Source organism: Abramis brama (assembly GCF_963993115.1).
Source record: "Abramis brama genome assembly, chromosome: 2".
In the NCBI taxonomy this organism is placed as follows: Eukaryota; Metazoa; Chordata; class Actinopteri; order Cypriniformes; family Leuciscidae; genus Abramis; species Abramis brama.
Window position 1 is genome coordinate 35,188,360 of NC_139964.1, and position 21,775 is coordinate 35,210,134.

At 38.3% G+C, this 21,775-nt stretch overlaps 2 protein-coding genes across 3 annotated transcripts in view; one reads left to right on the plus strand and one right to left on the minus strand.

Annotated features, from left to right (window-relative positions):
- LOC311075473 (von Willebrand factor A domain-containing protein 7-like) overlaps positions 1-18,512 on the minus strand; it is a 40,062-nt gene extending 21,550 nt beyond the window's left edge. The window contains exons 1-6 of the mRNA XM_084102918.1: positions 18,354-18,512; positions 3,028-3,102; positions 2,440-2,625; positions 2,003-2,281; positions 1,395-1,488; positions 40-168 (exon numbers count right to left, since the gene is read on the minus strand). Coding sequence (XP_083959044.1) covers positions 40-168; positions 1,395-1,488; positions 2,003-2,281; positions 2,440-2,625 — 688 coding nt within the window. The 5' untranslated portion in view covers positions 3,028-3,102; positions 18,354-18,512. The remainder of the gene's footprint in view (positions 1-39; positions 169-1,394; positions 1,489-2,002; positions 2,282-2,439; positions 2,626-3,027; positions 3,103-18,353) is intronic.
- Positions 3,109-21,565, plus strand: LOC311075607 (prostaglandin D2 receptor 2). 2 transcript variants are annotated; one of them, XM_084103135.1, is made up of 2 exons: positions 3,109-10,846; positions 19,101-21,565. In XM_084103135.1, the coding sequence occupies exon 2, from the start codon at positions 19,103-19,105 to the stop codon at positions 20,384-20,386; it is 1,284 nt and encodes a 427-aa protein (XP_083959261.1). In that variant the 5' UTR covers positions 3,109-10,846; positions 19,101-19,102; the 3' UTR covers positions 20,387-21,565. The 2 variants fall into 2 exon arrangements, with proteins under 2 accessions (XP_083959261.1, XP_083959260.1); XM_084103134.1 differs by lacking the exon at positions 3,109-10,846 and adding an exon at positions 17,882-17,964 and having other exon boundaries at positions 19,101-21,453.
- The last annotated feature ends 210 nt before the right edge of the window (positions 21,566-21,775 follow it).

A 21,775-nucleotide genomic window follows, 5' to 3' on the forward strand; every position in this document is an offset into this window, starting at 1 on the left:
ATGCCCATTTCTGGTATAAACCTATGTATGTTTCCTCACCTTGAGGTTTGTCAGAGGAGAACAAGCCCATGTATCCTGAAGTGAGGTACTTCCCATTCAGAATAGCAGGCAGCAGCTGGTTTGGACAGGTACCACTGGCACAGTCACTGCATGTTGGCATTGCAACGTCTGCACATGAACAAATACATATCTACAGCAGTATACAACACACATAAATCACAAACATGCACTTAATTTACTTATGTGCTGTTTAGGAACAGTCAACAGATTAATCTCATACAATATGATATGTACTCTCTGGTGTAACCTGTTATTATCAGTTATGCACCAGGGGCCGTATTCACAAAGAATTTTAAGGCTAAAAGTAGCTCCTAACTGGCGAATTTAGGAGCAACTCCTAAAAATAATGGAGATAATAAGAGTCACTCATAATTTTAGGACTCCTAATTTTTTTGACTAAGAGTAATTCACGAAGCATTTTAGCCCTAAAAGTAGCATCTAAGCCTGGGACAGCTTAAAAGAATTCGAGAGGACTCCTAACTCACTAAAACCTATTCACAAACCGCTTTTTGTGGCATTTCACGTTGCGATGTTTTGAAATGCGTATGCGGCGGCTACAGGAGCTTCCAATCGCGAGGGAACAATTTTGCATTGTAGGCATAACTAGGGATGCAATAACGCCACCAACAACATCCAAAACTAGGCTACTCATTGCATGTAAACTAATGGTAACGTTTCATTGCGAATCAAATTAAAATGTTCTTCTCTTTGCAAACGTAGGCAGAGGCATATAGTGACAGATTAATTCAATAATGTTGCAAAGATATTGCATCAATCCATATGTTTCATTAGGCTACTAGGCTATTTGTTTTGCCTTACTTTTTATTCATTTAGGCTATTTATTCAGTTATTCATTATCTTCCTTGTGTAGCGCACGCATTCTCAGACCTGTCACTCATCATCGTAGGGGAGGTGTTTGGAATCATTCCCGCGTTACAATCATCAGCCAATCAAGGTGGTCACTTCAGTCAAGCTCGTGCATGAGTAATGACGTCATCCATAGCAACAAAGACTCACTCTTAGTTTAGTTGTCATTTTTCTTTACTAAGAGTAGGTCTGAAAGGCGTTGTGAATAACTTTTAAGAGAAAACTCCTAGCTAAAATCTTTTAGTGCTATTTAGGAGTACTCCTAGTGGTAAGATAAAATGCTTTGTGAATACGGCCCCTGGTCATCTGTTCACTTATCTCTAGTTTTCAATTTAAAAAAAATATTTTTAGGAGCTATTAGGCTACACATGAACATTGGACATGTCAACACTGAAAGAATGGTGTAATCACATTTAATTTCCACATACGAGTCTCTCTCATAAATCACACCCACTGGCTTTATCTACCTGCAATATTCTCAATGTTGAGATCCGGTCTGATGAGGTTGGCATATGGACTTTTGTTTCCTAATTCAACCCAGTTACTGTGGCTGTAAAAATCCTGAAAAAAAAGAATTAAGAATAATGGATAACATAATATTAATGCTATTAAAGCTTACGTTATATTTAAGCTTAATTATTTTTATATAATTTAGCTTGAAAACACATCTTTTAGAGAAAATTGTCACAACCAGCATCCAAACATTTCTTATAATAAATTGTAATAATGAAACCATTTTCTTGGTAATTAAGAAAAGTTAATGCTTTATTTTGTCTATGGTTCTATATGAAATGAGACTGTTTATGTTTGTGCGTTCCTGTATTTTTAATATAAGTATATGTAGACAAAATGTATTAACTGGATGTTTAACATAATATTAATATTGAAAGCTTAAGTTTTTTTATTTGCTAGAGAACATTTCTTTTAAAGAAACATGTGACAACCATAAACAAAAGCATTTCATATAATAACTGTAAATGTGTTGACAAATTGTTAATGAGTGAAACCATGTTCTTGAGCAATTTTGTAGCAATATGCTTGTCATAGTCACTGACTGTATCTCCCTCTCACCCACCTGCAGTGTGTGACACACTCGCCCTAGTGTTTCTCTGGCAGATTGAAGGTTGTCAGTGCGGACATTCGCTTTTATGGCTGCAGTTCCCTGAATGATGAGGTTGCGCCCCTCAGCGAAGGCCTCATTATTGAAGTGGTGTGGTGCACTGGCCATGAAATCACGGTCCACAAATCCATTCTGCATGTAGATCTGATTCAGTGCCGTACGGAACTTGGCACCCGAAACCTCACCTGTGGCCGTGCCCAGACACGCACGCAGCAGCTCTTCAGGTGATGAGCCCTGTGTTAAAGTGGAATCATTTTAATTCAATGTATCATCATTTTGAGTAAAATGATGACAAACATTTCTCAAAACAAAGCTATTGTTTGTCTTCAGAAGAATCTCACAATTTCTATGGTATGCTTTTTATTGCTTTTTATGCCCCTACACAAACTCACCGTTGGATTGAATTCTTTTCCTTCTGAATCAGCCACTGCTTTACACACCTCCTTGATTTTTTCCATCACAGCAGAACCAGTAATGATCACATGGGTGTTTCCGCTACCCCTGACTGACACAAAAGCCTGCACCCTGGACACTAGAGTGATCAGGGCCACAATGGGTACTAATGACTTCATGATCATCTGAGTCAAGAAGAATAAAATTCAGCAATTTAGTTATGTTTGCTGTGCAAAAAAAAAAAAAAAGCTTTTCAAAAAAAGAAAAATGAAGAAAAAAAACTTTAAAAAAGAAAGAAAAAAAAGGGGGAAAAAAACTTAACCAGTAGACAAATTTAAGGAAAAATAAATAATTCAAATCTTTAGAGAGAAGTGAGCGGAATTAAGTTAAAAATATTACAAAATATATATTTTGTAAACTGTTTATATATAGGCCCATATTATCTATTTATATTATATATTATTCTAATATTTATGATGGATACATTACCTATGCTAAGGCAATGTATCCATCATAAATAATAGAATAGAATAGAATAGAATAGAATAGAATAGAATAGAATGTATATAATAGACCTTATTTCTTACCTTCTACATTCAAGGTACCTTCAATCTGTCTCGGTTCCTCCTGTCTGTCCCTTGATAATGGATCCTTGTTAGGCTCTGATGACATATACATTATGTCTTATCTCACAGTGTACAGAAGTTGTCATGCAATTAGACCTCAGCAAATGATTAACCATTATGGAGGAAAAATATTATTAAGGCATGGCTGCCTTTAAAATATTGTATCACATCTCACACACAAAAAGAATCAATCATACGCCTTCATTAAATATAAAATCCCCCCAAAAATGTAAACATCTACAGCAGTAATAAAACTAACCTGATGCATACTGTTGAGTGAGGCTCCACTCCATAAAACCACATTTGACCATTCACATAAAAACTTCTACATTGCTTAATTTTTACTTTGCTTTATGATTTTACCAGTAAAGAGTTTATCATCATCTTTGGAAACAATATTCACATTCCACAATAGGACCACACCTGTTCTCGCACATTGAGGTCCCAGAAACTTCAGGAAGTTCTTCAGTAAATACAATTATTGACCGTATGGCATTACAGGTTCAATGAATGACCCTTATGCATTTATTATGTAATAAATTATTGTGACTAACTAATTAATAGTCGCATCAATATTTATTCTTGTATTATTCACTTCCTTTTATTTAAAGGTTTACCAACTAAATTTTCCCTCATTAAAAAAAAGTTTTACACATAAACAAACTGTACTTTTGGAAAATATTGAAAATAATTGTATGGAGCAAATTAATCATGACTAGCTTCTTTATAAAGTGGCATCAGTTACTTTTCTTTTTTTTTTAGGTGTCAGTATAATAGCAACTCATATATTTTTTCACACTAATATCCTTAAATATTTTGTGGATGCACTTCATACTTCAACTGAACTCCTTAACTGAATATTGACTTTTAGGAATTAAAAAGAAAAAAATCTTAAGGTGAAATTTACAATGTTCACTTTGCAATGTTGTCAACAAAACTGAATCATTTCACTTTCAAAAAATGTATTACATGGTTCTTGATCCACACAAGTATCTCCTTTTCTTTTATAAATTATAATATGTCAGTAAATATTGTCATGTTTTGCTGGTCAGTAAACACTAAGACAGAGAATTCAAAATATATATTCTTTAATTAACTGACACTCAGTCAGGAGAATACAGGAACAGGAACAGGAATAAAAGACTAACCAAACATGCAACATTAATGCAAGACAAAACGATGGTTTACTTAACGTAATCCCGGTTCTTTGATAACAGAGTGAGGCAGGGCCGGCCCGCGGCATAGGCGGAATAGGCAACCATAGGGGCGCCAAAATGAGTGAACGAGTGATTTTTTTTTAATTTTTTTTTTTTTACTAATACTATTTTAAAACCATACATTCTAAATACTACCAAATAAAGCAAAAAATAAAAATAAAAAAACTCCACAAAAGCTTAACTAAGTCCCCCGGCGCATCAATTTTCCCCTGCCCAGCGAGTGCTTGAAGTGCGTCAGGAACAGAGCGCGCGCGATCAGTTCGTTGTTGGTAATTTGTTGCGTAGCGTCGCCTCTCGCCACATCCAATGTAGACAGCACTGCTTTTGTTTGAGGGTGCTTTACACACTCAAGCACCCCCGTAGAAACGGGCCTGGCAGCTCGCGCCAGGTCTAGACACGGTGAAAGTTACCTGATTGTGACGGATGGCCGAATTTACACGACTCATTATAAATTAGCTATATAGTCTGCAATAGATACAGTGTCAAAAAGAAGAGAAGAGGATAAAAGGGGATAAAGACAAAGGTAAAGTGATGGAATGAATGAACAGTTTATCTAATTGCATAGTAGTAAGATACTATTTAATGGCAGTTATTTTTACCTTAAACTTTATGCTAGCAGTTGTTCTGAGTTCTCCAGAGGTCCCAGACAGTGTGATTTTGTAACAATCATGTCAGTTTTTTAGACGCAATGTTTTACTCTTTGTGCAGTTTTGGGGGGATATATGGCTTTTTTTGTGCCAAAATTAGTAATGATATTTATATACAGGTTTAATAAAATAGCAATGTTTTATGTAAAATTCACATTAAAGGAGACATTTCTCAGTTTCATTCATGGTGAAAACATGAAACGTGCCATAGTTTAGTGGAAGATTGCTACCATCAACTGGAAAACAAACACTTTTGCTAGTGCTCAATGAATAGTTTGTGCATGAATGACATTTGGACGATGACATCACTGTTTTATCCAGAGTGCTATATATAAATTAACTAAATTAATAACTTATTTACAACAAAATTAAACCATCACTGAACTTAAAGCTGGACTATGACACTGATCTGCTGTACAGGAGAAGCAAACTGTTTTGCGTTATTTTCCTGTTATCACTGTAAAGCTGCCTTGAAATAATCTGTATTATAAAAAGCGCTATATAAATAAAGGTGACTTGACTTGAATGCTATAATGCTCTTGCTATTTGTGTTTAGGCTGTAATGTCGTGTATAGCCTATATATAATGGTAAAAGACTGTAAAAATGCTACAGTGAAAAACTGTTAATTGGTTAACAGAAAGTTTCCGTACTATATACGGTAAATAACTGTGATAGATCTAATGGTACATTTGATGTAATGTTCTTCATTTTTTTCTAATCAGTTATGTACATTAGGGTTTTATGTTACATTTAATGTTGTTAAATTAATGTTTATTGCATTTTAAAAATTTCATGTGTGTTACCGTGATGGTGTTTAATGTTTGTGTGAATGACACTGTGCAGCTTCTATAGTATTAACTTTCTTGTGGAAGAGCTGCTTGTGATGAGCTTTGATTGATCATGTGACTCTCATCACTGCTGCGATTGGTGGTTATCAGTGTATTATGGTACAAAACAGATATTAATACTTCAATAGGACGGTAAATTCACATTATATCAGATAATAAAATACGGTTTATTACTGTAAATTTTAAGTTAAGTCTGTAAAACCAATAACGGGTTGCTACCGTATTTTTGACGGTAAAGTTCTGGCAACCACAGCTGCCGTTTTTTTTACCGTAAAAATCACGGTTAAATTTTTTACAGTGTATGGAAGCTCCTGTGACACCACGTCTGTCTTTGACGTCATTATAGAGAGATTAATTCCCGTTCCTAGGAGGGGAGTGTTGGTGAAACAATTCTGGTAATCAAAGAACCCAGAATTATGTAAAGTAACCCATTGTTCTCTTTCTAACTTCGCTCTGACTTTCACTATGGGAGATATAGACCACTCCCTGCAAAACATATGCTATACATAACAATTATATGGCATGTGATAAGGATGGCTCAGACACATTTAGTCTATAAAACAGCACAAATGTATGCGGCATAGCCCAACTTGCTGCCGCACAGATATCCTGAACCAAAACTCCTCTGAGTAAGGCACATGATGTAGCCATGCCCCTATTGGAGAGGTCCAGCATCTATCCAGTGGGACAGTGGCTTCCCTTTGTGAGGAGTAGCCTTAGGCACAAACAGCTGGTCATTCTTTCTGAAACCTGCTGTCCTCTCCATGTACACATGAAGCACCCTTACTGGACATAACAAATTCAATCTCTTATCCTCCGGAGAAGAGAACGGAGGAGAGTGGAAAGTTCCGTAGTTGGATATCTATATGCCGAGTCCACCACTTTAAGTACGAAAGCAGGGTTAGGGCAAAAAGAAACCAACCTGCAAACAAGACAGGCTGATTGACAGGGCCTGTAAGTCACTCACACGCTTTGCTGTCACCAGCGCTACAAGCAGTCCCGTCTTAAGAGAGACATTTCAATGCTAATGCTCTGGGAGTATATCACCTTTAGCTTGTGGCTTGGATGCAATAGAAATTATTTATTATGTATTCATATGTATTACATTATACATTATACATATGTATTATGTATGCAAATCCCTGCCATGCTGGTGGAGAGGGTGATCACAATGTTTGCTTGCTTGGTAAACAGAGGTTAAACGCTGCATCCTCTTGTTTCCTGAGGGTGCTGGTTTCTCTTATTTTCTCTGGTCCGAACAGGCCTTTAGTTAGGTTGTATGCTGCGTCTATCGCCCAATCCTGACAGGTATAGCCATAACACTCTCTCACCTGACATGGCCAGGCCCATAACTCGGCCAAAGCCCTGAATCGCTCCATGGGAAGAACGGAGAATTAGATCGTCCATAACACATATTTCGTGCTGGGTTCTGCACTCCTGTGTCTAACTGTCGCCCCATCTCCTCCAAAATCACTGCCTTGTACGTTGACAGTAAAGCCATTGTGTTCACCGAACACACTGACTGCGCCACATTGGCCGGGAGCTTGCTCTTAAAGGGGCTACACCAATGGCGAGATTTGCCAATTTGCTGCCGCTCGTTTACACACCTCGTGCAGGAAACTGTCTGCCTGAGAGGCCGAGTCCATCTTGCTAGGGCGTCCAGACTGTTGGACAGGGAAGGGAGTGTTGTCTTCCTCTTCCTCGTCATCCATGTCTAAGTCGAGGAGATCAGAGTTAGCATCACCCTCTGAGTCCTCGTCACCTGGTCCTTCCTCCTCCTGTGCGAGAAGGCCATCAAACAGAGGAGGCATATCCAGGGAGTCGGCTTCCATCACGTCCGCCCAGCTCATGGTAGCTGGCGTCAGTAGCCATGGATGGTCAGTAGCCATAGATTTCGTGGCAGCTCCGTACAGACATGGGCCTTATTGGTTAGCCACCACCACTCTCAGCCTTCTCTCCAAGATTTTCCTCAGCATTGATTAGGGCTGTAGTCAAGACCACCTTTGTCGAGTCCAAGACAAGTCCAAGACCAGGACTAGTCGAGTCCAAGTCAAGACCGAGTCCAAAGAGGTTCGAGTCCGAGTCAAGACCGAGTCCAAAAAGGTTAGAGTCCGAGTCAAGACCGAGTCCAGGACAGGAAAAAAAAAAGTCTGCTAAAAAAATATAGGCTAGCCTATAGAAATTAAATCATTATGTAATAATGAAATAATGAATAATTTTAATTTTATTTAAAATAATTGACTAATTCAAAGAACAACAACAAAAAAATAATTATATAGGCCTAAAGGAGCACACACATTCGTTTCGACTGTCTGATCAGCCTTACATTCTGTTCCTGTCAATCATACACGCGATGTCAACCAATTAAACTGCATGAGGGAGGGCCGAGCCAACTCACACACACACACACACACACACACACACACACAAGAGATGCGGATAAACCGCGGATCGGGCGGATGACGTGACGAAAAATAATATTTTAGCCTACCACTCGTGGAATAGGCAAAGAAAGAAAGGTAAGAAAAAAAGTCGGAAAACTTTGCCCATTAGATGTGCAAGGCAAGCAGGCTAGTTTTCGGGGTGTTATAGACAATTAAAAATATGAATATTCACGTTGCACTAGCGGTGGACTTTCAGCAAGTTTATTTAAACATTTATTTTTTATAGAGCCGTTTGTGAGTCAAAAGAGCCGGCTCTTTTCAGTGAGCTGAGTGAAACGAGCCGGCTCACGAAAAAGAGCCGAAATGCCCATAGTTATTAGGTGGCCAGTGTTTCACTTTCCCTCCAATAATATTTTGTTTTAATATCGCGGCGACGTATGTGTGATTACTGGGAACATAATAAAGACACCTGGACTCGGTCGAGACCAAAAGCCATATTTGGCAAGACCAGTGGCCGAGACTGAGACAAGTCCGAGTCCGAATACCAGCGAGTCCGAGACAAGTCCGAGACCATAGAAAAGCGGTCTCGAGTCCGGACTCGAGTCCAAGACCGGACTCGAGTACTACAGCCCTAGCATTGATGCACAGTGGACGGATGTTTGCGGTTCCGCAAGCGACATTTGAGCATGTTTTGGGCCCATATACATTATGCACATAGTGTGATGGTCCCTGCCCTAGATGGTTGCTCCACATGACGATGGACACGGGTGAGATACAGCCTCCCTGCTCTTCGACTCATAGAGAAAGAGTAATCCCATGACTCGTCACAACACGCTGGTCTAATGGTTCTTGTAGGGTAGTTACTCCTTTTAATGGCTCGCATTAACGCGTGAAGCCTGAAGTTGACTTGACGCCACTGAAAATCGTACCGTTGTTATTTAATACGAGATAGTCCAAACAGAATAGCTTGCCACTATTTAGAATTTTGCGATGTCACTCAACACAATCCAATCCACTGATGTCGTTTTCGGTGGTGTAATCCAATGGCGGTCCGCCTGTTGAACAATTTAGCGAAATCAGAAACAAAGTCAGATGAGCTGAGAGAGCTTGTAGTCCCTCGAGGGAAGAAAGCGCAAATTACTTCGATAGGGGTCAACATGAGTGATATAGGTGGGGGCGGAGCCTGATCACAGGTTGACCTGTCTGTCAAAGACAGACGTGGTGTCACAGGAGCTTCCGTAGTAAAGTTTTGACTCACAGTCCTGCAGTGTGACTTCTTCTACTACAACAACCGTCAAATTGTTTCCTTTTTACAAGACAAGCCATGACCAAAATTAATGTCAGAGATTTCTTTGTAGCCACCATTTCAGTGGTTTGTCACCATCACCATTTGTAATGCAGCTCACTGTCACTGAACATGTCATTGATTGATGATGTAAAACTTCGGACTTGTTTTTAAAGCGTCTTGACTGTTGTACAGTCTGACAATAATGACAACTGAGATCTTACAATGTGACATGGCTTACAGCCAGAATCATGTTCATACAGTCTTACATGCAGCAATCGTAAAGGGCTATTATAAATAGTATAGTGTGCACCCAGCTTAAGGGCTTAAATAGACAAGAAGAGGTAATGAGGTAATAAACATCACGGGAATGTAATCAGTAACTACGGGAACAAACGGGCACACACTAGGAAACCTGGGATGAGTCTCAATCAGCTCCCTAGTTCAGTAGTAAGGGCACTGCAGGGAGTCGACAACTTAAGGGCTGTTTCAATTAAATCACGAAACTTAAATCACGTGAGCCATAACACATAATAGATGTTTTTAAATATACAAACAATTATTTTATTATATTTCAGCATACATCGCTAGACATGCAATAAACATAATCTAGCTAAGATTTATAATAATTTGTTTACAGCTGAAATGTTGCGGGTATAAATAAAAAACAAACTATTATCATAATACGTTAAATGACATTACAAGTAATGTCAGAAAGATATCAGCTCTCAGTAGTGATGATGTTGTACAATGTCACATTGCCGGAAATGAGTCATCAGTGTCGCAAGTGTAGTGAGCCAGGATCCCTACTGTCTTTACTAGTGCCCGAATTCGTGAACACGATATACTGATTCCCCAGCTCGGGAGCTGATTGAGACGCACCCTAGGTCAACTTACTATGACATGGAACACAGGCAAACAGGAACAGGGAAAACAGAACCAAAACACAATGAGCATAGAAATGCATGTTACAATGACCATCCTGCTCAGTTTTTGTCTGTATTTAGTTAAACATTTCCATGTGTCTTCTTAATTATTTTATTTTTTCATTGCTCTGCCTGGAGCTTCAAAATGTCTTATAATACAATCCATATGCATTGTTTAGCACTGTTCATACATTTAAAAAGCACACACATTCTGAACAGCTGTGTCGTCTGAAGGAAAACAACAATTATAAACAGCAGAATGTCATGTGATAGAAAGACAGAAAGTAACACCTACTCCGTTCTACAGTTTTTATCGCTTCTTTGACACACCTTCAGTACAAAATGATGTACGAGACACAGGAATGACAAAGGCAGAGGTGAAAAAGAGTTCATAGAAGAAAGTAACTAATGGACAACTAAAGATCATCTGGAGAAAAGGCTCGGGAGTTTGAGTAAGCAAATTTCAAAAAAGGTATGTTTCATTTTAGTCTATCCAGGTTTACTCAGATACTGCTTTAAATGTGAGCATAGGGGATCTCTAGACAATAGTGGCAGAATAAAAGTCAGAAAAGTCAACCTGAAAAACTTGTTTTAAGATAATGTCATTGTCTTGCATTTTATGGTAAAATTAACAGGGAATCTTGAAAAGAGTCTTCAAATATAAAAAAGAATTACGAAAAATACACTGAATAGTTCTGATTTAAGATATTTTAGCTCTTGCTCTGTGTTGTGGTGTTTTTACATACAATACAGTTCAAAAGTTTGGGGTCTTTTTTGAAAGAAATTAAAACTTTTTTCTGCAAAGATGCTTTAAATTAACCAAAAAGACAGTAAAGATATTTACATTGTTAAAACAATATACAATAAGTGCTGTGTTTTTTTTGTTTGTTTTTTTTTCCAAAAAATCTGGAAAAAAATGTCAACATTGAAAATAAGTAATGTTTCTTGAGCACCAAATCAGCATAGAATGATTTTTGAAGGATCATGTAAAACTGGAGTATGCTGATAATGTGTGGCCTTTGTATAAAAGAACAGATCTCCGTTTCAATGGAAGTATAAGATGCTATTTGTAACATTCTTTAATCATGCTAGAGAACATGAACATCATATTTTACACAAACTTGTGAAGTTCGTGGAGCTTTTAAGTGCCTCCTTTTTCAACATTTTCATTTAAATTAGTACACATTACAAATTATACACGTTACAAATTATAATGAAAAAAAAAAATGAAGCAAAATAGAAGCATAATGGAAGCAGACTACAGTGATCTCAAATTGTTGGACCCCATTGTATGTCATAAACAAAACCCATTTTGACCAATTGCTTGTCTATACAATCACTGAATTCTTTCAGCTCTTTGATTCTTTGCTCTTCCCACAATCCTTGCCATGTTTTCTTGTTGTTGTTGGAGAGGGCAGGTAGTGACATGCTCAAGTGCCCTGCATGGCAAACTACTTTTTTCAAGAGAAAAATGAGATCCATTGTCAGTCATGAATGAAACTGAACATCAACACCAACATTCAAAAAAATAAGCTGTTGAATGAACTTAAAGCAGCACCAGGTAACTTTTCAACCTTCATAATATATTTCCAAGACTCTTGTGATGGTACATCGACTTACAATAGGTTGAATGACACGTCTGCCATAGCCTGACGGGGTCTGTATCGTTTTTAATCGTACTTTTAAAGGTGCCATGTGTCAGAATTGAGGTAAAAATATCCAAAAAATGAGCTACACGCATCAAAAGAATAAGAAGAAATAAGGGCGATGATGTCATTAAAATAATGACAAGTTATAGTGCTGCAGAGATATCAACCTGAATTAGCATTAGCATTATTAGCCACGGCCCGACACGTGTCGTAATACCAGTTTCGGCCATGGGAGGCGGTATGCGGGCAACATAACCACCAGTCAAACATGCAATACACGAATAACTCGCATGGCTTGTGGGCGTACTTGAACCTGATGTCAATCGTGTGGAAAGTAGCCTACTGCCCACTACTACATTCAAATAAAATCTGATAAAAAAAGGTAATGAACCAGAGTAAACATTGGCACTGCTTTCCATCGCTGGAGACAACTAATGGACATGAAAGAAATGAGGTTCGACTCCGAACTTGCAACATTTCTTTTGGATTGGTAAGTAAGATGCTGTTAGTATTTCGTTAGAAGTTTGTTTTATATGTTTGTGTAGTTTTTTCGGGAAGTTATAACATAGAAATGTATCGAAGGCTGTTCGATAAACGTATATATAACGTACATAAATATAGTATTGTAATAGTACACATATATAGCACAATCTCTATAGCTCTTTTTTTCTTGCCAACTACGTGACCTATATTATGTTTATTAAATGGCTTTCCTGAGGTAAATCTGACATAATTGTTCTCCAACTGTGTTATTGACCTCTTCACTGATAAAAAACACTGAATGGTCGATTATGTATGAGGAATACATTTTGGTAAGTTGTAGCCTACTGTATCTTTCAACAGTGTTCGTGTTTTTTTACTATTAGTAGAGATGATCGGTTCACGTGCGCTAGGGATCTGTCGTGTAACATTTACAAGCGCCAAAACGGTATTTATGTAATAAAATTGACAGAATCTGAGAGCTGAGATTTTTTTATATCATAACTAACCTGCTCTGTCTAGTCTGTCGGTATCCGTGTCCTCTTTGCTTCGCGATTTTTCTGTGCGTGAGAAAATTGATGTGTGGTGTGAGAGCGTGTGAAAAGTGTCAATTGCGTGTGTCTCACAGTTAATGCGTGAGAGTTGGAAGCTCTGGTTACATTGGCGCTAGCTTGGTAAACATCAGCGAATGCTGTCTGTCAAATTAATGTAATTCAAACTAACAATAAAAATGTAATATGAACAAAACGAATATGAACATATTCACTGGTAAAGGTGAAGGGGAGTAGCTTGAAGATGTCATATTCATACTCTAGAGTAGACCAACTCACTTTCTGGAGGTATACTGCCCCCATCTGGTATGGAATGTGGAGTATGAATTAATTTTTTTTGACACAAGGCACCTTTAAACTTCGGGGTTCGGGTAGTAACCCGGTCACAAACGGTCACAAAGTAGGCTACCTCACTTCCCCCAACACATCCTCACATGCTGTTGGACTTGTACGTATATTGCTTATATTGTATGTCACTCGGACAAGATTTCTCTCGTTGGTGTGAGCTAAAAAGCACATGGCGTTCTTGTTGATGGATTAGTAACTTAGACATCTTCGGAGGCTAGCTGTGCTTGTTCGATGTCCGACGATTGTAACGTGTTGTGTTTATTCCACAATCGAACTCGTGTAACTGTCTGTCACACGTTCTACCGTCCACAGCATTACTTGATAGACAAAAATAGTACAAGAATGAGCATCAAATAGAAACAACCCGCTTACGGGGTGTTCGAGGCGCACATACAATACAGACTGCCGACAGTTAAACAGGGCGCGCGCAGCTCTTAAAGGGGACACACCTTATTTACACTACATTACACCTTACACCTTATTTACACTCGTTACAGCCAGAGCCATAGAGAGAAAGACTTGCGACACTCCCATAGACCTCCGTTGTAAAAAATGGCGGCGCTTTTAACCGCCTACTTCCGGGATTTGAAGATCGGATTAGTTCCAAACACTGTCATTTGGGTGTTGGACACCATTCACTTACATTGCTGCACGTCGAGTTGTTCCAGAGTTAAGTTGCTGAAATATCGACCTCTTTTGAATTGTCAACTGTCTATATTGTATCAGAGGCCCTTTGCGATGCTTATACTGGTCTTCATTTGTACATGCACAGCGTAATTATTTATATTTTATGTTGGTTGTTTCAACCAATTTTCAAGCACTGCCTGCTAGCTATAGTTAGCTAGCGCGACTTCGTCAGCTGTGACTGTGACAGTAAGAGTTCGGTAATGAATCGCTGCCACCTTTATAGCAACTTTTATTTAATTTAATTTTTTGGGATACACTAACTTTTCATTATGTTTTATTGTCTTGAGTGAAGCGGCTTGTGAGAACAATGCTGGACCTCTCTAGGATTGTTTATGGCCATCACCAGTCCTGTCTGTTTCATGGATCACCTGCCCCTGGTTTTTGTTTTTCTTGTTCACACACACTCACACAAGCACACATTTTTGTTGTCTGTCATTGTTTAATAAAAAATATTTTATTTGAAAACCTTCATTTTGTTGTAAAGTTTTCTTTCATCGAAGCAGAGACCAGGAGACAGTTGGGATCGCGTTCAACGGAAGTTATTCTTTATTGAGAACTCTGTTGTACGTTGCTGTAGTACTTCCAACATGATCTGACTGAGGGAACTTTACATGGTATCTTATAGGCAATTCAGTGGGCTGTCCTTAAAGGTGCTGAACTTACACACAGCCTTAGAGATGACTACTGAATCTAATCATCTAAAGACAATAGAGGCAATTACCCCCAACTGAGATAATGGTACCCCCCAAATTGTATAAACAACACATGGTCACGAGAACTAAGACTAGGTAAACATTCACACATAGTTCAACTCTTAGTAGAAAGATCAAAGACTAACAAAACCCCTTCAAAGGAAACTGTTAAATCTAATCAGTAAATGGATGCCCTCATGTTCACCTTGAATGCCCAATACAGTATAGTTCACCTTAGTTTTTTATGTGATGTTATGTAAGGAAATAGGATAAGCAGATCTAAAACATATTTGAAATAGATTCTTAAAATTTGTTATTCTTCAGTCCCCCGTTTGAGAGTTCTTAAAAACTCTCACAAAATACAAATTTGGACACTTAAAAGTTCATTCTTGTAACTTGAAAAAGTTACAGGCACAAGCATGATCTGTGTTGTTCATCTGTAATTGCATGCTGACACAGAAACAAAACATGCAATTAGGGTCCGTGAAGTCCTTACGATCCTATCAACAGTTTCTGCCAGACCTGTTTTCTCTATTATAATTCACCCTATTGTCGTTAATGGCTCGAGCCAGTAGCCCCAAGACGCACCTTTTCTCTTTAATGGCTCTTTGAGTCCCAGTATCACTCAGACTGATGGGATCAGCACACGAATGAATCGTCTATGCAATTTGCAATGCAATAGACTGTTATGCTGACTGAATTAGGATTGGCCAGACATTCAGTCTAGGGTGTTTTACCTAAACCTGTATATTTCATTTGCATGCTTTGTTCAACCTCAATGTAAGTCCCTCCCTCTTGGAAGGTATGTAACCTACAATGTATAATGTTTGAGTTAGACTTGGAAGAACACTACAGACAACACACAGCGAAGATCCAAATAAATCACTTCTGCTTATCCCAACGTCTCCTGGTTTGCTTTGAAGAAAGAAAAACTTTACAACAATTTGTATCAGCCATGCTTAAATTCGTTTTTAATCTGTTATAGTTTTGATAATGTGTATGGCTTAATCTTAAAATAATATTCTTAGTCTTAACATGATCATGTTTCACGTTGTGGTCCTGGGGGTGGCCACTTTCATCAGAAGAAGTGAGCTAGCTTCTAAGCGAATTCTGAACGGACCGCCACGGCAGACCTCTTTGCGTGATCACGAAGGTAGGCTAATGGCTGAATCAAAATTTATAAGCAAAATCACGGGAATCAATAGCCTAATACAGCCCAGTTGTGCTAAAATAAATATCATGAGACGTCCATCATCAGATGAATGATATGGAAAAGTTAAGTTAGAGCCGCTAAAGCCAGTGCTACTACCCATGCGAACATGAACACTAAGCTTTTCCCTCCAAAAATATAGCCTAAAACTTATCTCCAAATGCAAAACTGACATTAACAAAATGCAATAATGCAATAACAGCTGAAAAAGTACTTGGGTGTGTGTTTTATTTTATATTTACCGTTCAATAATGCAATCGCTGCTGTCTGTCCCATAGAAGAACATGACAGCCAGCGTATGTTTTGGAACTATTGGGTCTTACATGAACCACGTGACAGCCATAGCGGCGACATCAAAGAGTGTCGCAACTCTTTCTCTCTATGGCTCTGGTTACAGCTTCCATCCGACTGAACAGGGACCGGTATACAGGGGGGAGGGGATCAGGCCGTGAGTGAAGAGACTGCTCTGCCTGAGTGGTATTTACGACAGTAACGTTAAATACAAGTAGTCCACAGCGACTCTAGGGGTCGTTGTTTGACCAAAACGGAATTCCTACCTAGTGGGGCTTTAATTAAATAAAGGAAAACTTTTCCACGAAAATGAATGACATTTTTCCAACAAAATCTAATTTGTTTGAAATGATTTGTTGTAATCTTGTTGTTTGAACTTAAATTCATTTAGTCATTCCTGCTAGAAAAAGTTTTGTCAGGTTGAATACATTTAATTTTTGCCCTGCCTAAAATCGCCAACATTATCATTTTAGCTAATTTGACTATACAGTTATTTCCAATGATAGAAGCTACTAGTGTTCAGTTTAATTAAAACCACTTTTTACAGAGTAATATTGCATATTACACTGTAAAACCCAACAAGTTAACTCAACTCAAACCGATTGAGGAAACTGACTGCGGCAAACCATACTCATATGTATTTATTTTTAAACTTAAATGGTTTGCCGCAATCAGTTTCCTCAATCGGTTTGAGTTGAGTTAACTTGTTGGGTTTTACAGTGTAATATGCAATGCATGCAGAGTGTACTGAGGCCCACAGCCCTAAACTAAACACAGTCGCCACTTTTCTGCATAATGGTAACCACAAAAAAAATCAAAAACATTACAGGAAGTCCTCTAAGTTTCTAACATTAGTGAATATTAAACAGTAACATTAACTAACAACATCTTTCCATTTACAGAAAAACACATAAAATAACACTTTAATCCCTAAATTTACCCTCCTAATGCAGTCCCTTGCAAAGCATGCTGGGAACTACAGATCCACTGCCCAGTTAGTTGTCAACAAAAATGATTCATGTAGTTTTCACACAAATTAATTAAGTAAACTTCAGTTTTAAATATATTAGGTTGATTGAACACAATTAAATTAAGTTGTGACAAAATATTAAACAATTGGGTTACTTTTGCTTATTTTAATTAATTAAATTTAACAAGAGGCAAAAATCATTTTTTTGAGTGAAGATTGTCCACATGCTCAAGTGCCCCGCATGGCAAGATACTTTTTCCAAGGAAAAAAATTAGGAAAGAATTAGATCCATTATCAGTAATGAATGAAACTTAAAGGGATAGTTCACCCAAAAATGAAAATGCTGTCATCATGTACTCTTCCTCAAGTTGTTCCAAACCTGTATGACTTTCTTTCTTCTGCTGAACACAAAAGAAGATATTTTAAAGACTGTAATTAAACAGTTGCTAGTCCCCATTGACTTCCATAGTATTTTTTTCCTACTATGGAAGTCAGTGGGGTCCATCAGTCGTTTGGTTACCGACTTTCTTCAAAATATCTTCTTTTGTGTTCAGCAGAAGAAAGAAAGACATACAGGTTTGGAACAACTTGAGGAAGAGTAAATGATGACAGCATTTTCATTTTTGGGTGAACTATCCCTTTAACACCAACACCAAGATTTTGCTGAGGAATAATAACAGACAACCCTTATAATGGATGATGCAGGATGAGTGTATGATCTCACACAGTCATCATTTCTACTAAACCATTAATTATCATGCAATTTATGACTGTTGCAAGAGTGAGAGACGCGCAGTTTCTGTTTAATACAGTAATACTGTAAGCCTACCAATGAATCTCGATCCCAGCAACACTATAAATGTGTTGTTAAAGCCTTTTTAATGTTTTTAGACACTGTGAACTAATGTAAAATTTATGTGTTTTAAATACTAAGCAAGAGAATGTGTGAATTTGTTGGTAAACATTTTGGTTAGACTTGGTCTGTATGTGGTTTTTGGACTCAAGAACAAGATAAAAACAAAATATTGATAAATGCTTTAACTCAAAACGCTTACGATCATCCACGCACATGCATAAACTGATAACAAAAAATGTACATACCTCACGATGATGTTATTTTAGAGAGGTCTTGGATGAAAGTGTTGTGAAGTCAAAATAGCGACAGCAGAAACCTCACAGACAGGACTAACACAGTTAAGAGACTAAGACGGTTCGTTAGATAGAGTTTGCTCATCTGATTATCATTATTCACCATAGCTTCCTATTTGCTTGATTTCACAATCTCTACTTCTTTCTTCCTCCTTTTTGAAATTGTTGGTAAATTTTCTGTTGTAAGAAATGTATAAACTCTTTTAGTGATCTGCATTGAACTTTGTGATCTACTTAGTTGACTTAATATTGTCACTGTCAAAGTTACTGGGGTTTTTTGGGGTTTTTTTGCACAAAATTAGAGTACCAAATCTGCATAAGAATTATTTCTGAAGGATCATGTGATGCTGAAGACTGGGTAATGATGCTGAAAATTCAGCTTTGCCATCACAGGAATGAATTACATTTTAAAATATATTAAAATAGAGCAGGTATTTAAAATTGCAAAAGTACGTCACTGTTTTACTGTATTTTTGTATCAAAAAATGCAGCCTTATTGAGCATAAGAGACTTCTTTTAAAAAAAAAAAATCAGATCAAACTATAAAGACCCCCGGTTGAAGACCCCCATCTTAGAATCCTACAGATGTTAAACTTTAAGAAAGAAACCCATTTCAAACACACAAGGTTTCATTTGTTGATCTATGTGCTTCATTTCAGTTGTCTGTAATAAAATATTTTTTTCTCTTTTTTGTGACAGCAATGACTTCCTCATTACCTCCTAATTCCTCCCAATCGTCCCCCTCAGAGCTCCACTGTCCCCTTCTGCAGAAAATGATCTCTCACACCCTGAACAATAACACTCAAGTGAACCTGGCGGCGGTGAGTGTGCATGGTGTGGTATCCACTTTGGGAATCCTGGAAAACGGACTGGTGCTTTGGGTCCTTGGTTGCCGTCTTCGTTGCAAGACGGTTGCGGCAGTATGGGTTCTCAATCTGGCACTGTCGGACTTCCTAACCACACTAACTTTGCCATTTTTCACTCATTACCTACTGATGGGCCACAGCTGGGAGTTGGGCAGCCCATTGTGTGCAGCCCATGCCTCCATATTTTTCCTCAACATGTTTGTTTCTGCCTTCCTACTAGCTGTGATATCGTTGGACCGTTGTTTGTTGGTGACTAAGCCGGTGTGGACTCAGAACCATCGCACTGTGTCGGGAGCATGGAAGATCTGCGGCCTAGGATGGGCATGGGCGGCGGTTAACACGTTTCCGTATTTCATGTTCCGATCCGTCGTGCTTAAGAAGGACGGCCGCAAACTTTGCTATCATGATTTTGCACTCTATTCCTCACAGAGCACGCTGCATACAGACTGTAAGGCGCGTCAGGAAGCGACGGCAGTGTCCAAAGTGTTGCTGGCGTTTGTCGTGCCACTGGTGGTCATTGCTGTCAGTTACGCTTTCTTTGTTATAGAGCTGCAGGCTCGCAGGAAGAGGCTCGAGAGTAGACGGAAGAGTGCGAGCAATGGCAAACAGAAATCTTTGAAATTCTTCCGCAGCCTGTCTTCACCAGTCAGACAAAACGGCGCTCGACTCTCGCAAGGTTTCACGAAAATGGTCGTCACGGTGATCGCAACCTTTGTTCTCTGCTGGCTGCCCTACCACGCTTTCTGCTTGCTGGAGGTGACGGCTCAGTACAAGACAGAGATTGTGGATCTGGTGGAGGTGTCCTTACCTTACGTAACAACGTTCACTTTCCTGAACTCTGTGTTGAATCCAATTATCTACACTTTTAGCTGTCCAAACTTCTGCAGTCGAATCCGCCAAAGTCTAGGGGCGCTTTTTGAGGGGCTGGTGGAGGAAGCTGGGCCATTAGTGCTGGTTACTGGAAGGATGAAGAAAAAAGATATCTCGTCTCCCACTTTACTCAGCTCTCCAACCCCTCCCAGAGTTCCCCGCATCCAGCATGACTCCCAGGGCTCCATCAACCTCTTCGGCTTTAAAAGCTGTCCCACAGATGAGATCGGGAAAGACAACAAAATGTAAATTTATCATTAGGAATAACATTACCTGGTACTGATGACTGATGTTTCTTCAATGTGGACTACGGTCTGCTAACTAGAGTTCACAATCATGGGATAGCCTTATAAGCCTTTATATTTTTCTGTGTCTCTTTCCTCCACTGGGTTTGATTTAAGCCATAGTCATGCTGGATTACCTCTGAGGTTGTTAGGTTGTAATATTAAAGAGTTCTTGGCACTGGAATAAAAGCAAAAATCCCTCAATCACAGATGAAGAAACATGGCCCATATTCCTGTCTCTGTTCTCTCACATTGCTCAGATTACTGACTACAATATATACACACAAGATTTATGCTCATTTTAAATCAGGCCACACATGGGTATGGAAGGTGTGTAAAACTGGACTGCAGTTTCCCTCAATATACATGAATATTAGCCACAAAGAGATTACATGAAACCTTAATATTTGTCTTGAAGCTTCTCATCAGAATATTTAGTGATGTCTGAACTAGTCATTTTATCAAGAAAAAAAAACTCTTAACTATAATACAGACTAGACACAAAACTTTTAATTATATACCTTTTTTGTCAGGATTTCGCCCATCTCATGGCACTGAAACTGCTCTTCTTTGTGTGGTTAATGACATTCTTCTGTCCATGGATTCATGGTTAATAAACATCTTGATGCTTCTCGATCTAAGCTCTGCATTTGGCACGGTCTGCCATGAAATACTTATCTCTCGCCTTTCTGATATTGGCATCACTGGTTCAGCTCTTTCCTCGCTCATTTCCTACATCAGTAACAGAAAGTATTATATCACTATACAAGGATATAAATCTGCCATTGCTCCGCTTTCACATGGGTCTCCCTCAAGGTTCAGTTCTTGGTCCACTATTATTCATAATTTATATATATCCACTTGGTGACATCATACGCATTTACCTGTTAATCTTTTCTATTTTTATACAAACTGTTATTACAAATTATATTATCAGCATAACAATTCAAGTAAAACAAAGTTAAAAAAATTACATGAATTTCAGAAATTCTTAGTTTTGGTATGTCATGTTTTGTAGATCACAAAATAAAATGTTTTAAAGAATGTTTATGTTGTTCTTTTCCATACAGTGAAATAGCTGATAAACTGTCAAAGGGGGGAAAGGTGTGATAAATGGATTATTAAAAAATTACATACAACTTGTATTTCACATTTGTATAGTATATGGACAGCAAAGAACAGACTGAAATTTAAGTTGATATTCACTGAAAATCTTGCTTGACTGCTTGGCTGTGGTCATTGTATTTAAAAGTATGGACCTTCTGCTATAAATAATACATACTGCATTCCACAGAATAAAGAAAGACTTGGATATGTATCACTGGCCAACTTTATTAGGTACACCTGTTCAACT